Raw genomic sequence first — 14,204 nt, 5'->3', positions numbered from 1 at the left:
CATCGTTTTCCATCCTGGAGGCAACGTGAGGGATCCCATGTATCCGATATTACTAAACAAAGACGTCAGGCTTGGATTGCAGCGGTGAGACGAGCGGATATCGAGTTCTCTGCAATCCCCAGCTTTTTGTTGGTTTGCTCACGGCATTTTCTTTCCGGTGAGTTCTAAATTAATTCATATCACTCTTGAAAGGCTTTTAGTGTGATTTTCAATGTGCTGAGGTCATAGATAATGAGATAAAACATGCTAATGTGTGATGCTGCAGAACCACATCATGTCGACTGAGTAGCTTATGATTTGGCATTATTGCAGGCAAACCAGCATATGAAATGGATGTAACAAATCCAGACTGGGAACCAACACTGCACATGGGGCATGACGACATACCTGTATCAGACTCGGACCGGCACTCAAGGCGTACGCAACGGAAGCGAAAAAGAGCACCCATCGGAGGTAAACAACCACCCCCCCCCCCCCCCCCCCCCCTCTAAAAACATACTAAATTGCTATCACTGTACACTAATCCGCACATAACTTCCAGATGAATCACACACCTGTCATTGGAATATTGGTGTACATTTACCTTATGTCTAATTTTATCTTACAGGCTTTCGTTATGCAGCTGCAGAGTCTGAAGGTGTGCCCCGTGCAGAAGTGATTGATGAAGATCTGACAGAAGACCAACAGCAAAATCACAATGTCATGGAGGCAGTGGACAGCAGTTGTGTTGGACAAGTGGAGGTTGAGGTACCAGCTGCAAATGTGGATATACTGAAGAAATGTAAACCTTTTAAAATGATGACAGATTACAAACTCTCAGCTGTGTCTGTAATCAAACCTCTGTAACTTTGCTTCACTTCAGCAGCATCAGCTCATGTTCACATGTTGATTCATGGTTTGCTTCAGTTTTTGATGGACTGCAGAATATTTTGAAGGTTATCTGCTATAAAAAGCCAGAACAGGAAAATCTGCTTCATGTGTTTCTGTTTGATCCTCAGTGACTTTGACACAAAGGCCTCTGCTGTGATGATCACACCTCTGATCAAGTCTCACAGTGTCAGCTTTGTTTTTATACATATGGATATGTGCTGATAAATGATCAGAATTATAATATTTCCCACTGTCTGCTGTGTGCCGTGACCTTTGACCTGCTAAAGACAGTCAGCTGTGGATTATTCATTGTTGTGTCTGATACTTAGAACTGTGAGGAAGAACACTACACAGTTAATCAGGGTCCCCTCTCTCTGAATCAGGAAGGTGGGCAGGCCGCGTGTGGGCCGCGGGCCATACGTTGAGTCTCACTGTTTGAAATGTGAACATTGTTCTGCTGCAGTCAATGGACTAAACCAGAGAAGAAGAAAACAGACTTTACCATGAAGATCCTCAGTGTGGATCAGTATAATATCAGCCTGATGTCTGCAGTTTAGTGTCAGCACAACTTTCACATCATATTCATCTCAGCACAACTAAAACATGCTGACTGACCTCAGAGTTTCAAGTCCACATCCTGGACTCTCCAGGAAACCACACAGATGCTTCACTCCTGAATCCTGCAGCTTGTAGTTGGAGCTCAGGTCCAGCTGTCTCAGATGGGAGGGGTTGGACTTCAGTGCTGCTGCCAGATAATCACAGCTGATCTCTGACAAACCACAGTCCATCAATCTGTATAAAGAATGAAAGATGTAAGTTTATTAGACAAAGTGTGAGCTTGAAATCATTCAGTGTTTCATCATCTGTTCAGAGCTGAAGAAGGTTCAGAATGTAGAAGTTTAGAAAATGGAAACTCCAAACAGCTGACAGAGTTCATACGCCTTTGTCAGGGTCAAATTCAAGCAAGACCATGTGAAAATTAAAACACATCATCCTAGGTGAACTTAAACACCTTTGTTCCCCTTTTGTTAAGACATAGAAAAGTACACCACACAAAAATACTGCAAAAGGAAACGGTCGCCTTATATACATAGTGTATAAACTCAAAATGCACATTTCACTTCAAATTAAGATTAAGGCTTTGAACAGATCACATAGTTCAGTTCAACATATAAGACTTTAAGAATGCACAAGCATCTACTTAAAATCTATTTAATTTATCATCCATGATATTATTTTGTACAATTCCAATGTATTTTGTTCATCTCCCTTAAATAAACAGGCAGTCTTAAAGTATGAAATATTCATATACAAACACATATAAATGTGTGTACTGTCTCAGTGGCTGATAGTACCCCACAGGCCTCAGTGTGAGCTTGAAGACATTTATAATGTTTAAGTAGTTTAATGTGCAGGTGCTGACGATAAACACATTTTGAATGAAAGCCGGGGAACTTTGGTAGCACAGAAACAAGTGGCTATTCTTTGTGACTATATGGATCACTCACAATACCATTATTTCACACAAAGGCACCAAATTAATACTCAAAAAAGCTGCAGCAATACACACAAATATAAACAGTACTTGGTGACAACTTTGCTTTTAGCCTTTAACCCTTCTTGACTACTTTTGATGTGGCCTCTATATTTTACCTTTAAAAACAGTTTATCTTGCCAATCTGTTATTTTCTCATTTTGACCAACTGTATCAGCACAATTTATCTAAATTCAGACAAAATTTAAAATACAAGTAGAAAGTGATATTTTGACTGTAAAAACCACACACATGTTTAACGAATCATCTTCATAACTTGAAATGCAAATAGAGATTGTACATTTTTAAAAATACGCACACGTTTTGCAAACAACAAAGTTATATGGTACTATTTACCAAAAAATGCAGCCAAGGCTCAGACGTTTTTCATATAATCATTTCAAACTATTTACAGAACAATCAGGTGTCAAACAATAGTTTGTGTCACTCTAACACATATGAGAACAGCACAGGGATAAACCTGCAGGTCTGACAGCAGGTGTGTCACTCAGCGTTTACACTGCAATCTGCCTTTGTTGGCTTTAAGGCAGCAACTGTGACGATCACTAGTAGAACTGACACACAAAACAAAACAACAGCTACACACTAAATACACAAGACAACAAACTAACTTGAGACCAAACACGGTAAACGTCACAAATCTCTCACGTATCAAAACTCTCTCTCTTTCGCTCACTCGCTCTCTCTTGCCGGTCACTCCTAAAACTTCCCCCTTTTGCTAAACAACCAAATGTCATGTTTCCATATCATTTTTGATTGGTCGACATGGTACATTTTCCCACCTATAGGGCTTTGGAGCGTGATGTCACGGGAGATGGGCCACGCCCCCTTCCGCCATGACAGTAGGCCAGCCAAAGGATACCATTTCAGCTATGGATCGTACGTGTTGTGTTGTCGGTTGCAACGTTAGATCACACGATCGTGAAGGCAAGAAGCTGGATAACGGGCTCTCTTTTCATCGTTTTCCATCCTGGAGGCAACGTGAGGGATCCCATGTATCCGATATTACTAAACAAAGACGTCAGGCTTGGATTGCAGCGGTGAGACGAGCGGATATCGAGTTCTCTGCAATCCCCAGCTTTTTGTTGGTTTGCTCACGGCATTTTCTTTCCGGTGAGTTCTAAATTAATTCATATCACTCTTGAAAGGCTTTTAGTGTGATTTTCAATGTGCTGAGGTCATAGATAATGAGATAAAACATGCTAATGTGTGATGCTGCAGAACCACGTCATGTCGACTGAGTAGCTTATGATTTGGCATTATTGCAGGCAAACCAGCATATGAAATGGATGTAACAAATCCAGACTGGGCACCAACACTGCACATGGGGCATGACGACATACCTGTATCAGACTCGGACCGGCACTCAAGGCGTACGCAACGGAAGCGAAAAAGAGCACCCATCGGAGGTAAACAACCCCCCCCTCTAAAAACATACTAAATTGCTATCACTGTACACTAATCCGCACATAACTTCCAGATGAATCACACACCTGTCATTGGAATATTGGTGTACATTTACCTTATGTCTAATTTTATCTTACAGGCTTTCGTTATGCAGCTGCAGAGTCTGAAGGTGTGCCCCGTGCAGAAGTGATTGATGAAGATCTGACAGAAGACCAACAGCAAAATCACAATGTCATGGAGGCAGTGGACAGCAGTTGTGTTGGACAAGTGGAGGTTGAGGTACCAGCTGCAAATGTGGATATACTGAAGAAATGTAAACCTTTTAAAATGATGACAGATTACAAACTCTCAGCTGTGTCTGTAATCAAACCTCTGTAACTTTGCTTCACTTCAGCAGCATCAGCTCATGTTCACATGTTGATTCATGGTTTGCTTCAGTTTTTGATGGACTGCAGAATATTTTGTAGGTTATCTGCTATAAAAAGCCAGAACAGGAAAATCTGCTTCATGTGTTTCTGTTTGATCCTCAGTGACTTTGACACAAAGGCCTCTGCTGTGATGATCACACCTCTGATCAAGTCTCACAGTGTCAGCTTTGTTTTTATACATATGGATATGTGCTGATAAATGATCAGAATTATAATATTTCCCACTGCCTGCTGTGTGCCGTGACCTTTGACCTGCTAAAGACAGTCAGCTGTGGATTATTCATTGTTGTGTCTGATACTTAGAACTGTGAGGAAGAACACTACACAGTTAATCAGGGTCCCCTCTCTCTGAATCAGGGAAGGTGGGCAGGCCGCGTGTGGGCCGCGGGCCATACGTTGAGTCTCACTGTTTGAAATGTGAACATTGTTCTGCTGCAGTCAATGGACTAAACCAGAGAAGAAGAAAACAGACTTTACCATGAAGATCCTCAGTGTGGATCAGTATAATATCAGCCTGATGTCTGCAGTTTAGTGTCAGCACAACTTTCACATCATATTCATTTCAGCACAACTAAAACATGCTGACTGACCTCAGAGTTTCAAGTCCACATCCTGGACTCTCCAGGAAACCACACAGATGCTTCACTCCTGAATCCTGCAGCTTGTAGTTGGAGCTCAGGTCCAGCTCTCTCAGATGGGAGGGGTTGGACTTCAGTGCTGCTGCCAGATAATCACAGCTGATCTCTGACAAACCACAGTCCATCAATCTGTATAAAGAATGAAAGATGTAAGTTTATTAGACAAAGTGTGAGCTTGAAATCATTCAGTGTTTCATCATCTGTTCAGAGCTGAAGAAGGTTCAGAATGTAGAAGTTTAGAAAATGGAAACTCCAAACAGCTGAAGCCAACAGGAAGCAGCTTCAAACAGGAAACTGTGCAGAGTTTCAGACTATATGTCCTGATGCAGCCAGTTGGATTTTGGAGATTTGAATCTCTGTTCTGTGACTAAGTCCTTGAATCATTTCTTCCAGTTGGTCCAACAAGACAGACTAAGTGTTGGACATGTGTTGTGGCTCCATTAGGGGAGCTTCTAAATGTGATGTGATGGCCCCTCTGGGTCTGTCAGGTCACAGCACTGAAGAGAGCTCAAACTGGGCACACAGTTGTTCCAGTTCCAGTCTGGACCAAAGACTCTATACTGGGACTGAGGGACTGCTTTGACTGCACCCACTGGGACTTTTTAAAGGCTCTTGTTCTCACTTAGATCATCGATTTCTACTTACATTTATTTCTGGGAAAAATGGGGATTATTTTGGAAACAGGAAGTATTTTCCCCAATAAGCAGCCCTGGATTAGTAAATCACTCCAACATGTTCTCAGGCAGAAGAAGCTGTCTCGTTATGAGGGAGAGAAGAAAAAGATTGAGGCACAGAAACTTGTTGAAAGAGAGATAAAGCAGCTAAAATCAGGTGTAAAAGTAAAGCAGAGGATGAGCTGAATAAAGGACACTCAAGGCTGGCTTGGAAAGGAATGAAGTCCATGGTGGGGATGCAGAACAAGGAGCAAAGATGAATGTGATGCTGAATCAGCAGAAGACTTGGACTCATTTGATTCCAGCTTTGATATCATTGATTTCAATGAAGAGCTTTGTGATTGTAGCAAAGGGCTGGTAGCTCTGAGAGTCCCACTGATGAGGTGTTTGTGTGGAAATCTCTTAGTGGGACCAAAGAGAGAAAAAGCCCTGGTCCTGATGCTGTGGGAGGGAAATGATTGAAGTGTGCTGTGAGGAACTGACTGGGAGATTTTCACACATTTTCCAGTCCTCCTTGGAACAACAGGAAGTTCCCAGCATATGGAAACAAAGGTTAAGTGTCCTATGGCACTCAGTGATGATGGTGCTGTGGCCCCACCACCTCCACCTCTTTGTAAAGGAACTAACTGTCATCTGAAGCTTCAAATGGAACTAAGACTTCCTCCACTAGGTGGCAGTGTCTGATGAGAAAGTGTTAGTGGAGCTGGCCTGGAGTCAGAAACAGGAAGATGCAGGATTTGGGCTGAAATGGGGAAAGTGGTTCGCACTAGTGCCTTAAAGCAAGAAGGTTGTAGGTTGAAGCTTGTTGGCCTTTCTGTGGAGGTTGGATGTTCTCCCACAGTCCAATGAAATGCTGCTTAGGTTCATTGGTGCTTCTAAATTGGCTGTAGGTGTGGATGTGAGAGAGTGCTTCTCTGTCTCTCTCTGTTGGCCCTGTGATGGACTGCTCACCTGTGCAGGTGGACCACACCTCTTCCCTATGACAGCTAGGGCACAGGCTGCAGCCCTGTGAGCCTAAGCTGAATAAACAGTTAGCAAAAATGATCCATAGATGGCCTGAAATCCCCCAGTTAGCAGTTTGGTAGATAGCTATGACATGCTAATCCCATCCAGCAGCTGTATTCTACCTGTAAGCTGATCCCTGCTGAGCCAAAGCACTTTTTCATATACAAATTACAACCTTTAATAGAAACCTATTGGTCAGCATCTTATTAGCCTGCTGTTAGCTTCATTCCACAGAAAACTGAGAGAAACTAACAAAGTTGATAAAGAATAAAGAGAAATGTGCTGATTTAAAGCCTTTGAAGTGCTTCAGATGATCTCTGTCCACTTCTGTCCACTCATTCATTCATGTAAGCTTTCTAATGCAGCTTTGATCTTCACAGTCTGCTTCATGAAACTCATTCTAACCCTGAATGTCAGAGTGTTCCTCCTTCTCTTTCCCATCATTCATGCTGGCAGTGGAGGAGATTTGGATGTTGGACTGTGTTTTGGATGATGTGTGTATGTTTGTGTTGGACTGCTGTCTGTAAAGCAAACGCACATTTTGCTTTGGATTTCAGTGTCAGACAGACTTTAAGGTGGAATGAAGAGTTGGAGAGTTTCACAGTGAATTATCCAGTGGAGGATTTTTCTTCTTCTTTGAAGGTTTGAAATGTGAACATTGTTCTGCTGCAGTCAATGGACTAAACCAGAGAAGAAGAAAACAGACTTTACCATGAAGATCCTCAGTGTGGATCAGTATAATATCAGCCTGATGTCTGCAGTTTAGTGTCAGCACAACTTTCACATCATATTCATCTCAGCACAACTAAAACATGCTGACTGACCCCAGAGTTTCAAGTCCACATCCTGGACTCTCCAGGAAACCACACAGATGCTTCACTCCTGAATCCTGCAGCTTGTTGTTGGAGCTCAGGTCCAGCTGTCTCAGATGGGAGGGGTTGGACTTCAGTGCTGCTGCCAGATAATCACAGCTGATCTCTGACAAACCACAGCCCCTCAATCTGTATAAAGAATGAAAGATGTAAGTTTATTAGACAAAGTGTGAGCTTGAAATCATTCAGTGTTTCATCATCTGTTCAGAGCTGAAGAAGATTCAGAATGTAGAAGTTTAGAAAATGGAAACTCCAAACAGCTGAAGCCAACAGGAAGCAGCTTCAAACAAACATAACACGAGAAAAAACTCTGAATGTTTCACATTAAAGTCGTACATTTCTCATAAAAACAGGACAAAGACTTGAAAAAGTCGTGTTTTTCCGTTCCAGGAACCACAAGGCTTCACTTTTAAAGGTGAAGTGTGAAAGAAATGGACATATTTGAAGTCCAACACCTTTTTCCAGTCACATTATTAAAGCAGACAAACTACAAGCTCATTTTCATTCCAACAAGTCATCTTCTGACCTGGACTAACAACACTGGTCTCTATGTGCAGCTGGCTGTGAGACCAGTGCTCAGGGAGCGTCAACAAAGTGCAACACTGAAAGAACATCACACACTCATTTGCTTCCATCATCCAACCTGAAGAGGAAACAGAGACGGCTCCCCTTCAAAGTAAAAGCTGCTCCTTTTGGACACAGTATCAAAGAAAGTCTACAGTATAACATAGAAAAGACAGAACAAAGTTTTGGTTGTTTTTAAATTGTGCAGAAATGAAACTACACTAAGCTCAATTATGTGACAGACATTTCATCCCATGTCAGTTTGGCCTCATCCTGGGCCGGATTATCCAGCACACACTCTGACCACAGGCCCAGGGGCCACGCACAGCTGGGCTCCATCCAAGAGACAGGAAACAAACCAACACAATAATAAAAAGCACCATGTGATCTTCTTACATCTTCAAGACAAACATAGTAAAAACATGAGCATATTTGTTTCCTGATAAAATGATGTGACAGGTAGAACAGAGTAAAGTGGTGGTGTTAGAGCCTTTCTCCCCTCTGCTGCCGAGGCTGTTAGTCTCTCCCAAACTCAGCTACAGGACTTCCAAATGAATGAAAGCAGCAGAAGTGGCTTTACAAATGAAAGAGGAAGAGGAGAAGAAGAGGAGAGGGAGGCCACCCTGACCATCACTCCAGCTGAAAACATCACACTTCCATTAAAGTTGGTGAGGAAATGTTGAGCAGGATGAGCTGCTGGCTAATCTGGAGGCTGTAGCAGCAGCTCACAGTCACAGTGGATTTCCACTCATGAAAAAGCTCTGGCTGCTTCATTTCTCATCTCATATCAGAGACTTTAATGCTTCACTGAAGCTGTACTGTGATGCTTCCATATCCCAGTGAGGCCTCCATAATGATTTCAGCTGTTCTGTACACACACTGTGTGCCCTGTATGGCTCAAAGTCTCTGCAGCCTGTTTTTATCTGCTATCATCAGATCTTCATCATCCTCATTCACATCCCTCACACACTCTACAGCCTCATCAGCACTGACTTCATCTTCACTGACTGATGGAGCACAACATGAACCTGTGGAGGCTGAAACACTGTCCTGTCAAACATCTCCCTGTCACCACTCCACTTCTGTCAGCCTTTAAATGAACCCTGCTCAAGTCTGTCACTTCTGTTTGGAGCCAAAAGGAAAAACTGTTGTTCAGTCGTTTGGAAAGACAACATTTCTGAAAGCACTCAAACTTCTTCACATTTGTCTTCAGACACATCCTGAACATTTAGGAACTAAAGAAATTTTCAAACATCAATCAAAGACCTGAAATATAGAAAAACAACAACAGCCGCAGTCAGTGAACTCACCTCAGAGTCTCCAGTCGACAGTTTGGACTCTCCAGTCCAGCACACAGAAGCTTCACACCTGAATCCTGGAGGTCATCATTTCCACTCATGTCCAGCTCTGTCAGATGGGAGGGGTTGGACTTCAAAGCTGAGGCCACAACTTCACAGTGAGACTCTGAGAGTCCACACAGAGTCAGTCTGTGATGATAGAAAATATAAAATGTGTTATTATAAAAGCAGAAAATCTGCATTATAAACACAGACTGAATGTATATGAAGACAAAACAGAGTGAGGTCATAATCTGATGAATCTGCTCTTCACATCTGTGCTTCAGCTCCTCTTACTGTGTTTGACATGACACAACGATTGAGTCTCTCTCAGACCTGCAGACTTTTAATGAGAATCTTTGTTTGGCTTTAATCTGCAGATGAAGGAGGAAGATGGTGTCACATTTAGGCTTCCATAATGTCCACAGTCTGTCACTGAGATCTGATCCAGAGTCAGAGTGAAGACACACATTTGGACTGTTTCCTGTTTTGACTCCAGAACATTTTGAATGAGTTCAGCTCAGTGAAGAGTTCCAGCTGGAAAGATGATCTCTGTTTGCTACCTGCTGTCAGGTACGACTGTTCACGTCCACACGCAGGAAAAACCTGCTGACTGTTACCAAACGGAGCAGAAATCTCATCACTGGACAATAATGATGAATGAACTCAGAGCTGCTGATATCAGATCTGATTTCAGGGGAACTAAACACAGAAATGATTGGCTCATTTGAGCTTTCTGAGCCATTATCTGCTGCTGTGTCGCTAGTTGGCAGAAAATGATTTGTATTCCTGTTCAGGGCTTCAGTGTTTATGAGTCCAGATCCAGGTGACAGCAAGTCAAAATGATGTTACCTGTCTGTGTCCAGCAGCAGCCTGTATTCACTTTGAATATTGTTATAACCTGACATGGATCAGTTTGTCTTTGATTGGTTTGTAAATGTCACTGTTTCCATTGGACCTGAGTGACGTACAAAGACAGAGAGGGAGAGAAAGGAGAGAGAGGATGGAGACAGCAAAGAGAGAGCAAACACAAACAGGTGAGAGTGGACAGGTGACCAAGGTCAGCAACCAATCAGAGAGCTTCTGTTTGACCCACAGTCACTGATGATGACTGCACATAACCAAGCAGTGTGTTACTCTGATATCAAATATGGATCCTGCTCTTATAATAATGATCATCAGATGATATTATTGTGTTATTTTGTAGCTGAATACGATGTTTGTGTGATTATCAGTGAAAGAAGCAGTGAGGAGGATGGAGAGAGAGAGAGGACAGAGGGTGAAGTTAGAAACACTAAAAGGATTTTTCATGGATTTCATGGATGATTTGAGTGATTTCCAGCAGGACACTTAAACATGTCAGTGGACGTCCTAAAGAACATATTCACTGATATGAAACGTGTCATTGAACAGGATTAATATCAGTGGAAACATGGTGGAAACAGCTGTGACTGCATGGATGTGACACACTTCAAATCTGTTCTCCACTCTTGGATTTGGGATCCATGGAGCTGCTGCTGAGTCTGTACAATAAAGGAATGGTGTGGAAGGTTGCAGCGTACGGACACAAACACTTTGTGCTTACAATCTGATTTTATTTTCAAAATTAAACTACTAACCTACACTGATCAATGGTGTTAATGATCACATCTGGACTCACCCAGCCTTTCTGCAGTTCCTCACAGCTGGAATCAGTCTCTGTCGTCCCCGCTTTGATGTGTTGTACTTCAGCAGGTCCAACTCATCCAGAACCTCCTCTGACATCTGCAGCATGAAGGCCAGAGCTGAGCACTGGATCTCAGAGAGTTCCTTCTTTGATCTGTTCTCTGACTTCAGGAACTCTTGGATCTCCTGAAATAATGAGAGGTGGTTCATCTCCATCAGACAGTGGAAGATGTTGATGCTTCTGTCAGGAGAGATTTCATCACTGTTCATCTCCTTCAGGTTGTTGATGACTCTCTGGATGGTTCCTGGACTGATCTCTGTCTGACCCAGCAGACCTACTAAGAGTCTCTGGTTGGACTCCAGACAGAGGCCATGAAGGAAGCGAACAAACAGGTCCAGGTGGCCATTTTTACTCTGGAGGGATTTATACATGCCTTTAGTCAAAAAGACATCCATTGATGGGAAGCTATAAGACTTGAACATGTTCTTAAAAAAAGATCTGTTTTTGTATTCTTCTCGGAAATTCCCTAGAAAACCTTCTACCACCTCTGTCTTCCTGTTGGTGTGACAGTGGAACATGTAGACAGCAGCCAGAAACTCCTGAATGCTCAGATGAACAAAGCAGTAGACTGGTTTCTGGAAGATCACACACTCTCTTTTGAAGATCTCTGTACAAACTCCTGAGTACACCGAGGCCTCTGTCACATCCAGACCACACTGCTCCAGGTCTTCTTGGTAGAACATGATGTTTCCTTTCTCCAGATGTTCAAACGCCAGCCTCCCCAGCTTCAGAAGAACTTCCCTGTCAGCCTCCGTCAGCTCCTGTGGACTCGTCTCATGTCCCTCATGGTACTTGTTCTTCTTCCTCTTTGTCTGAACCAGCAGGAAGTGTGAGTACATGTCAGTCAGGGTCTTGGGCAGCTCTCCTCTCTGCTCTGTAGTCAACATGTGCTCCAGAACTGTAGCAGTGATCCAGCAGAAGACTGGGATACTACACATGATGTGGAGGCTCCTGGATGTCTTCATGTGGGAGATGATTCTGCTGGACAGCTCTTCATCACTGAATCTCCTCCTGAAGTACTCCTCCTTCTGGGCGTCAGTGAAGCCTCGTACTTCTGTTAGCCTGTCAACACATGTAGGAGGGATCTGATTGGCTGCTGCGGGTCGGGAAGTTATCCAGACGAGAGCCGAGGGAAGCAGATTCCCCTGGATGAGGTTTGTCAGCAGCTGGCTGACTGATGACTTCTGTGTGACATCAGACAGCAGCTTCCTGTTGGTGAAATCCAATGAAAGTCTGCTTTCATCCAGGCCGTCAAAGATGAACAAAAGCTGAGAGACAGCCAGCTTCTCTGCTGTGACCTTCTGTAATGTTGGATGGAAAACATGGAGCAGCTCCAGAAGACTGTACTGCTCATCTCTGATCAGGTTCAGCTCCCTGAATGAAAGCAGAACCACCACACTGACATGTTGGTTCTCCAAGCCCTCTGCCCAGTCCAGAGTGAACTTCTGCACTGAGAAGGTTTTTCCAACACCAGCCACGCCGTTGGTCAGAACCACTCTGACGGGTCTCTGTTGGTCAGGTAAGGCTTTAAAGATGTCCTGGCACCTGATTGGAGCGTCATGGAGGGCGTCCATCTTGGAAGCTGTCTCCAGCTGCCTCACCTCATGTTGGGTATGAACCTCTTCACTCTGTCCCTCTGTGATGTAGAGCTCAGTGTAGATCCTGTTGAGGAGGGTTCTACTTCCTGTTTCATCACTTCCTTCAGTCACACGTTCACATCTCCTCCGCAGACTGATCTTATGTTCATCTAAAACCTCCTGCAGACCAACATCTGCTGAAAGAAAGAAAAACAATGAGACTAAAGAGAAAGAAAACTCTTCAATGTCTGAACAACACAAGAAGTCCAGTTTTCAGAAATGAGTCCATCAGCAGACAGATGTTCAGTCTTACTTTGTACACAGCTGCTCTGACTGGCTGTCTGCAGTCCAGCTCTGCTTCTGGATCTTTCTCCACACTGGGGACAGGAGGAGTCTCCCGATGAAGCAGACTGGTCCCAGTATGAGGAGATGCACTGTCTGCAGAACCAGTGTCCACAGCTGGTAGAGACTGGATCCTTCAGGACGTCCTGACACAAAGCACAGCAGGACAGCTGCTCCTCCTCACAAACACCACTCCTCTTCCTCTTCCTCTCTCTGTGAACACATTTCTTCATCACTAAAACATTTACTGTCAGTGAAAAACATCCAGATGTGACCAAACTGCAGTTCCTCACAGTTCCTTTGATGTCATCAACACTAATGAGCTGCTCTTCCTGTCTGCCTGTCTCATTAAACACTGAGCGATGAATACAAACTCAACACTTCCTGCAGACTTCCTGACTTCACAATAAAAGCTTTCCATCAGAGAGACACAGTTATGACTTTCACTGTTTTACAGCCGCTGTGTGCAGATTATCTGGGTCAGTTCACTCTGAAGCAGCTTAGAAGTGTCCGTGTAGAGCCGTGGTCTGACACACAGAGACTTCTGATTTTCTCTATTTAAACAAACATGATGAAGATGAGCAGGTTTCTCTTCTAGTATAAACTCTGTGTCTCTCTGGCTGGCTCATGATGGCTTTTCAGGTTTTATGTTTTGCTCTCTCCTGCTAGCGTTTTGCCTGCCTGGGTGGAGCTTGTAATGGCCTCTCGCTCTTGGTCCACACAGTTATGATGATTACACCACCTGTTGCTGACTCACCTGGGCTTACCGGGAACCATTTAACGCTGCGGCATGGAGCAGTTTGTCGCTGGGACATTGACCCTCCTGTGTTCATGATCTCAGCTCTTTGCTAGGAAATCTCTCTCTAAATTCACCAGCTGGGTTAACTTTGTGTATACTTTGAGTAAATATTTCCCTGGACCTGGTTACAGACGCTTACCTGTGATTCCTGTGTGTGGCTGTGTGAGTGGAGAGCAGGACAAGAGTGACTGAAGAGGAGTGAGTGTGGACTCCCTTCCCTCTTTTCCCTGGAGCCCTGGACCCCCTCCCCGACTCACTGTACATATATAGAGCACTGTGGTTCACCCCTTTGGTAAATAAACTGTCACCTTTTTGTTTGTCAGAACTCAGTCTGTGCTTGAGTTCCTCTGTTAGCCATGACATCTTGTTGGTTCTCTCTCTTCAGGTCCCTGTAAGTGTTTGATCTAAAA

The 14,204-nt window shown here is 43.6% G+C and overlaps 1 protein-coding gene and 1 long non-coding RNA gene across 2 annotated transcripts in view; both read right to left on the bottom strand.

Annotated features, from left to right (window-relative positions):
• LOC146716618 (uncharacterized) overlaps window positions 1-14,204 on the bottom strand; it is a 117,479-nt gene that overhangs the window by 65,582 nt on the left and 37,693 nt on the right. The window lies entirely within an intron of this gene.
• LOC146716611 (protein NLRC3-like) overlaps window positions 1,467-14,204 on the bottom strand; it is a 200,365-nt gene continuing 187,627 nt past the window's right edge. The window contains exons 5-9 of the mRNA XM_085452520.1: window positions 12,967-13,208; window positions 11,011-12,850; window positions 9,324-9,500; window positions 4,851-5,027; window positions 1,467-1,662 (exon numbers count right to left, since the gene is read on the bottom strand). Coding sequence (XP_085308646.1) covers window positions 1,467-1,662; window positions 4,851-5,027; window positions 9,324-9,500; window positions 11,011-12,850; window positions 12,967-13,208 — 2,632 coding nt within the window. The remainder of the gene's footprint in view (window positions 1,663-4,850; window positions 5,028-9,323; window positions 9,501-11,010; window positions 12,851-12,966; window positions 13,209-14,204) is intronic.

Source organism: Copadichromis virginalis, linkage group LG3, assembly GCF_057382275.1.
Source record: "Copadichromis virginalis isolate Kocher_CV1m ecotype Utaka linkage group LG3, C_Virginalis_male_GT1.1, whole genome shotgun sequence".
In the NCBI taxonomy this organism is placed as follows: Eukaryota; Metazoa; Chordata; class Actinopteri; order Cichliformes; family Cichlidae; genus Copadichromis; species Copadichromis virginalis.
Note: the sequence above shows the minus strand (reverse complement) of the source record. Positions and strands in the feature narration are given on the sequence as shown.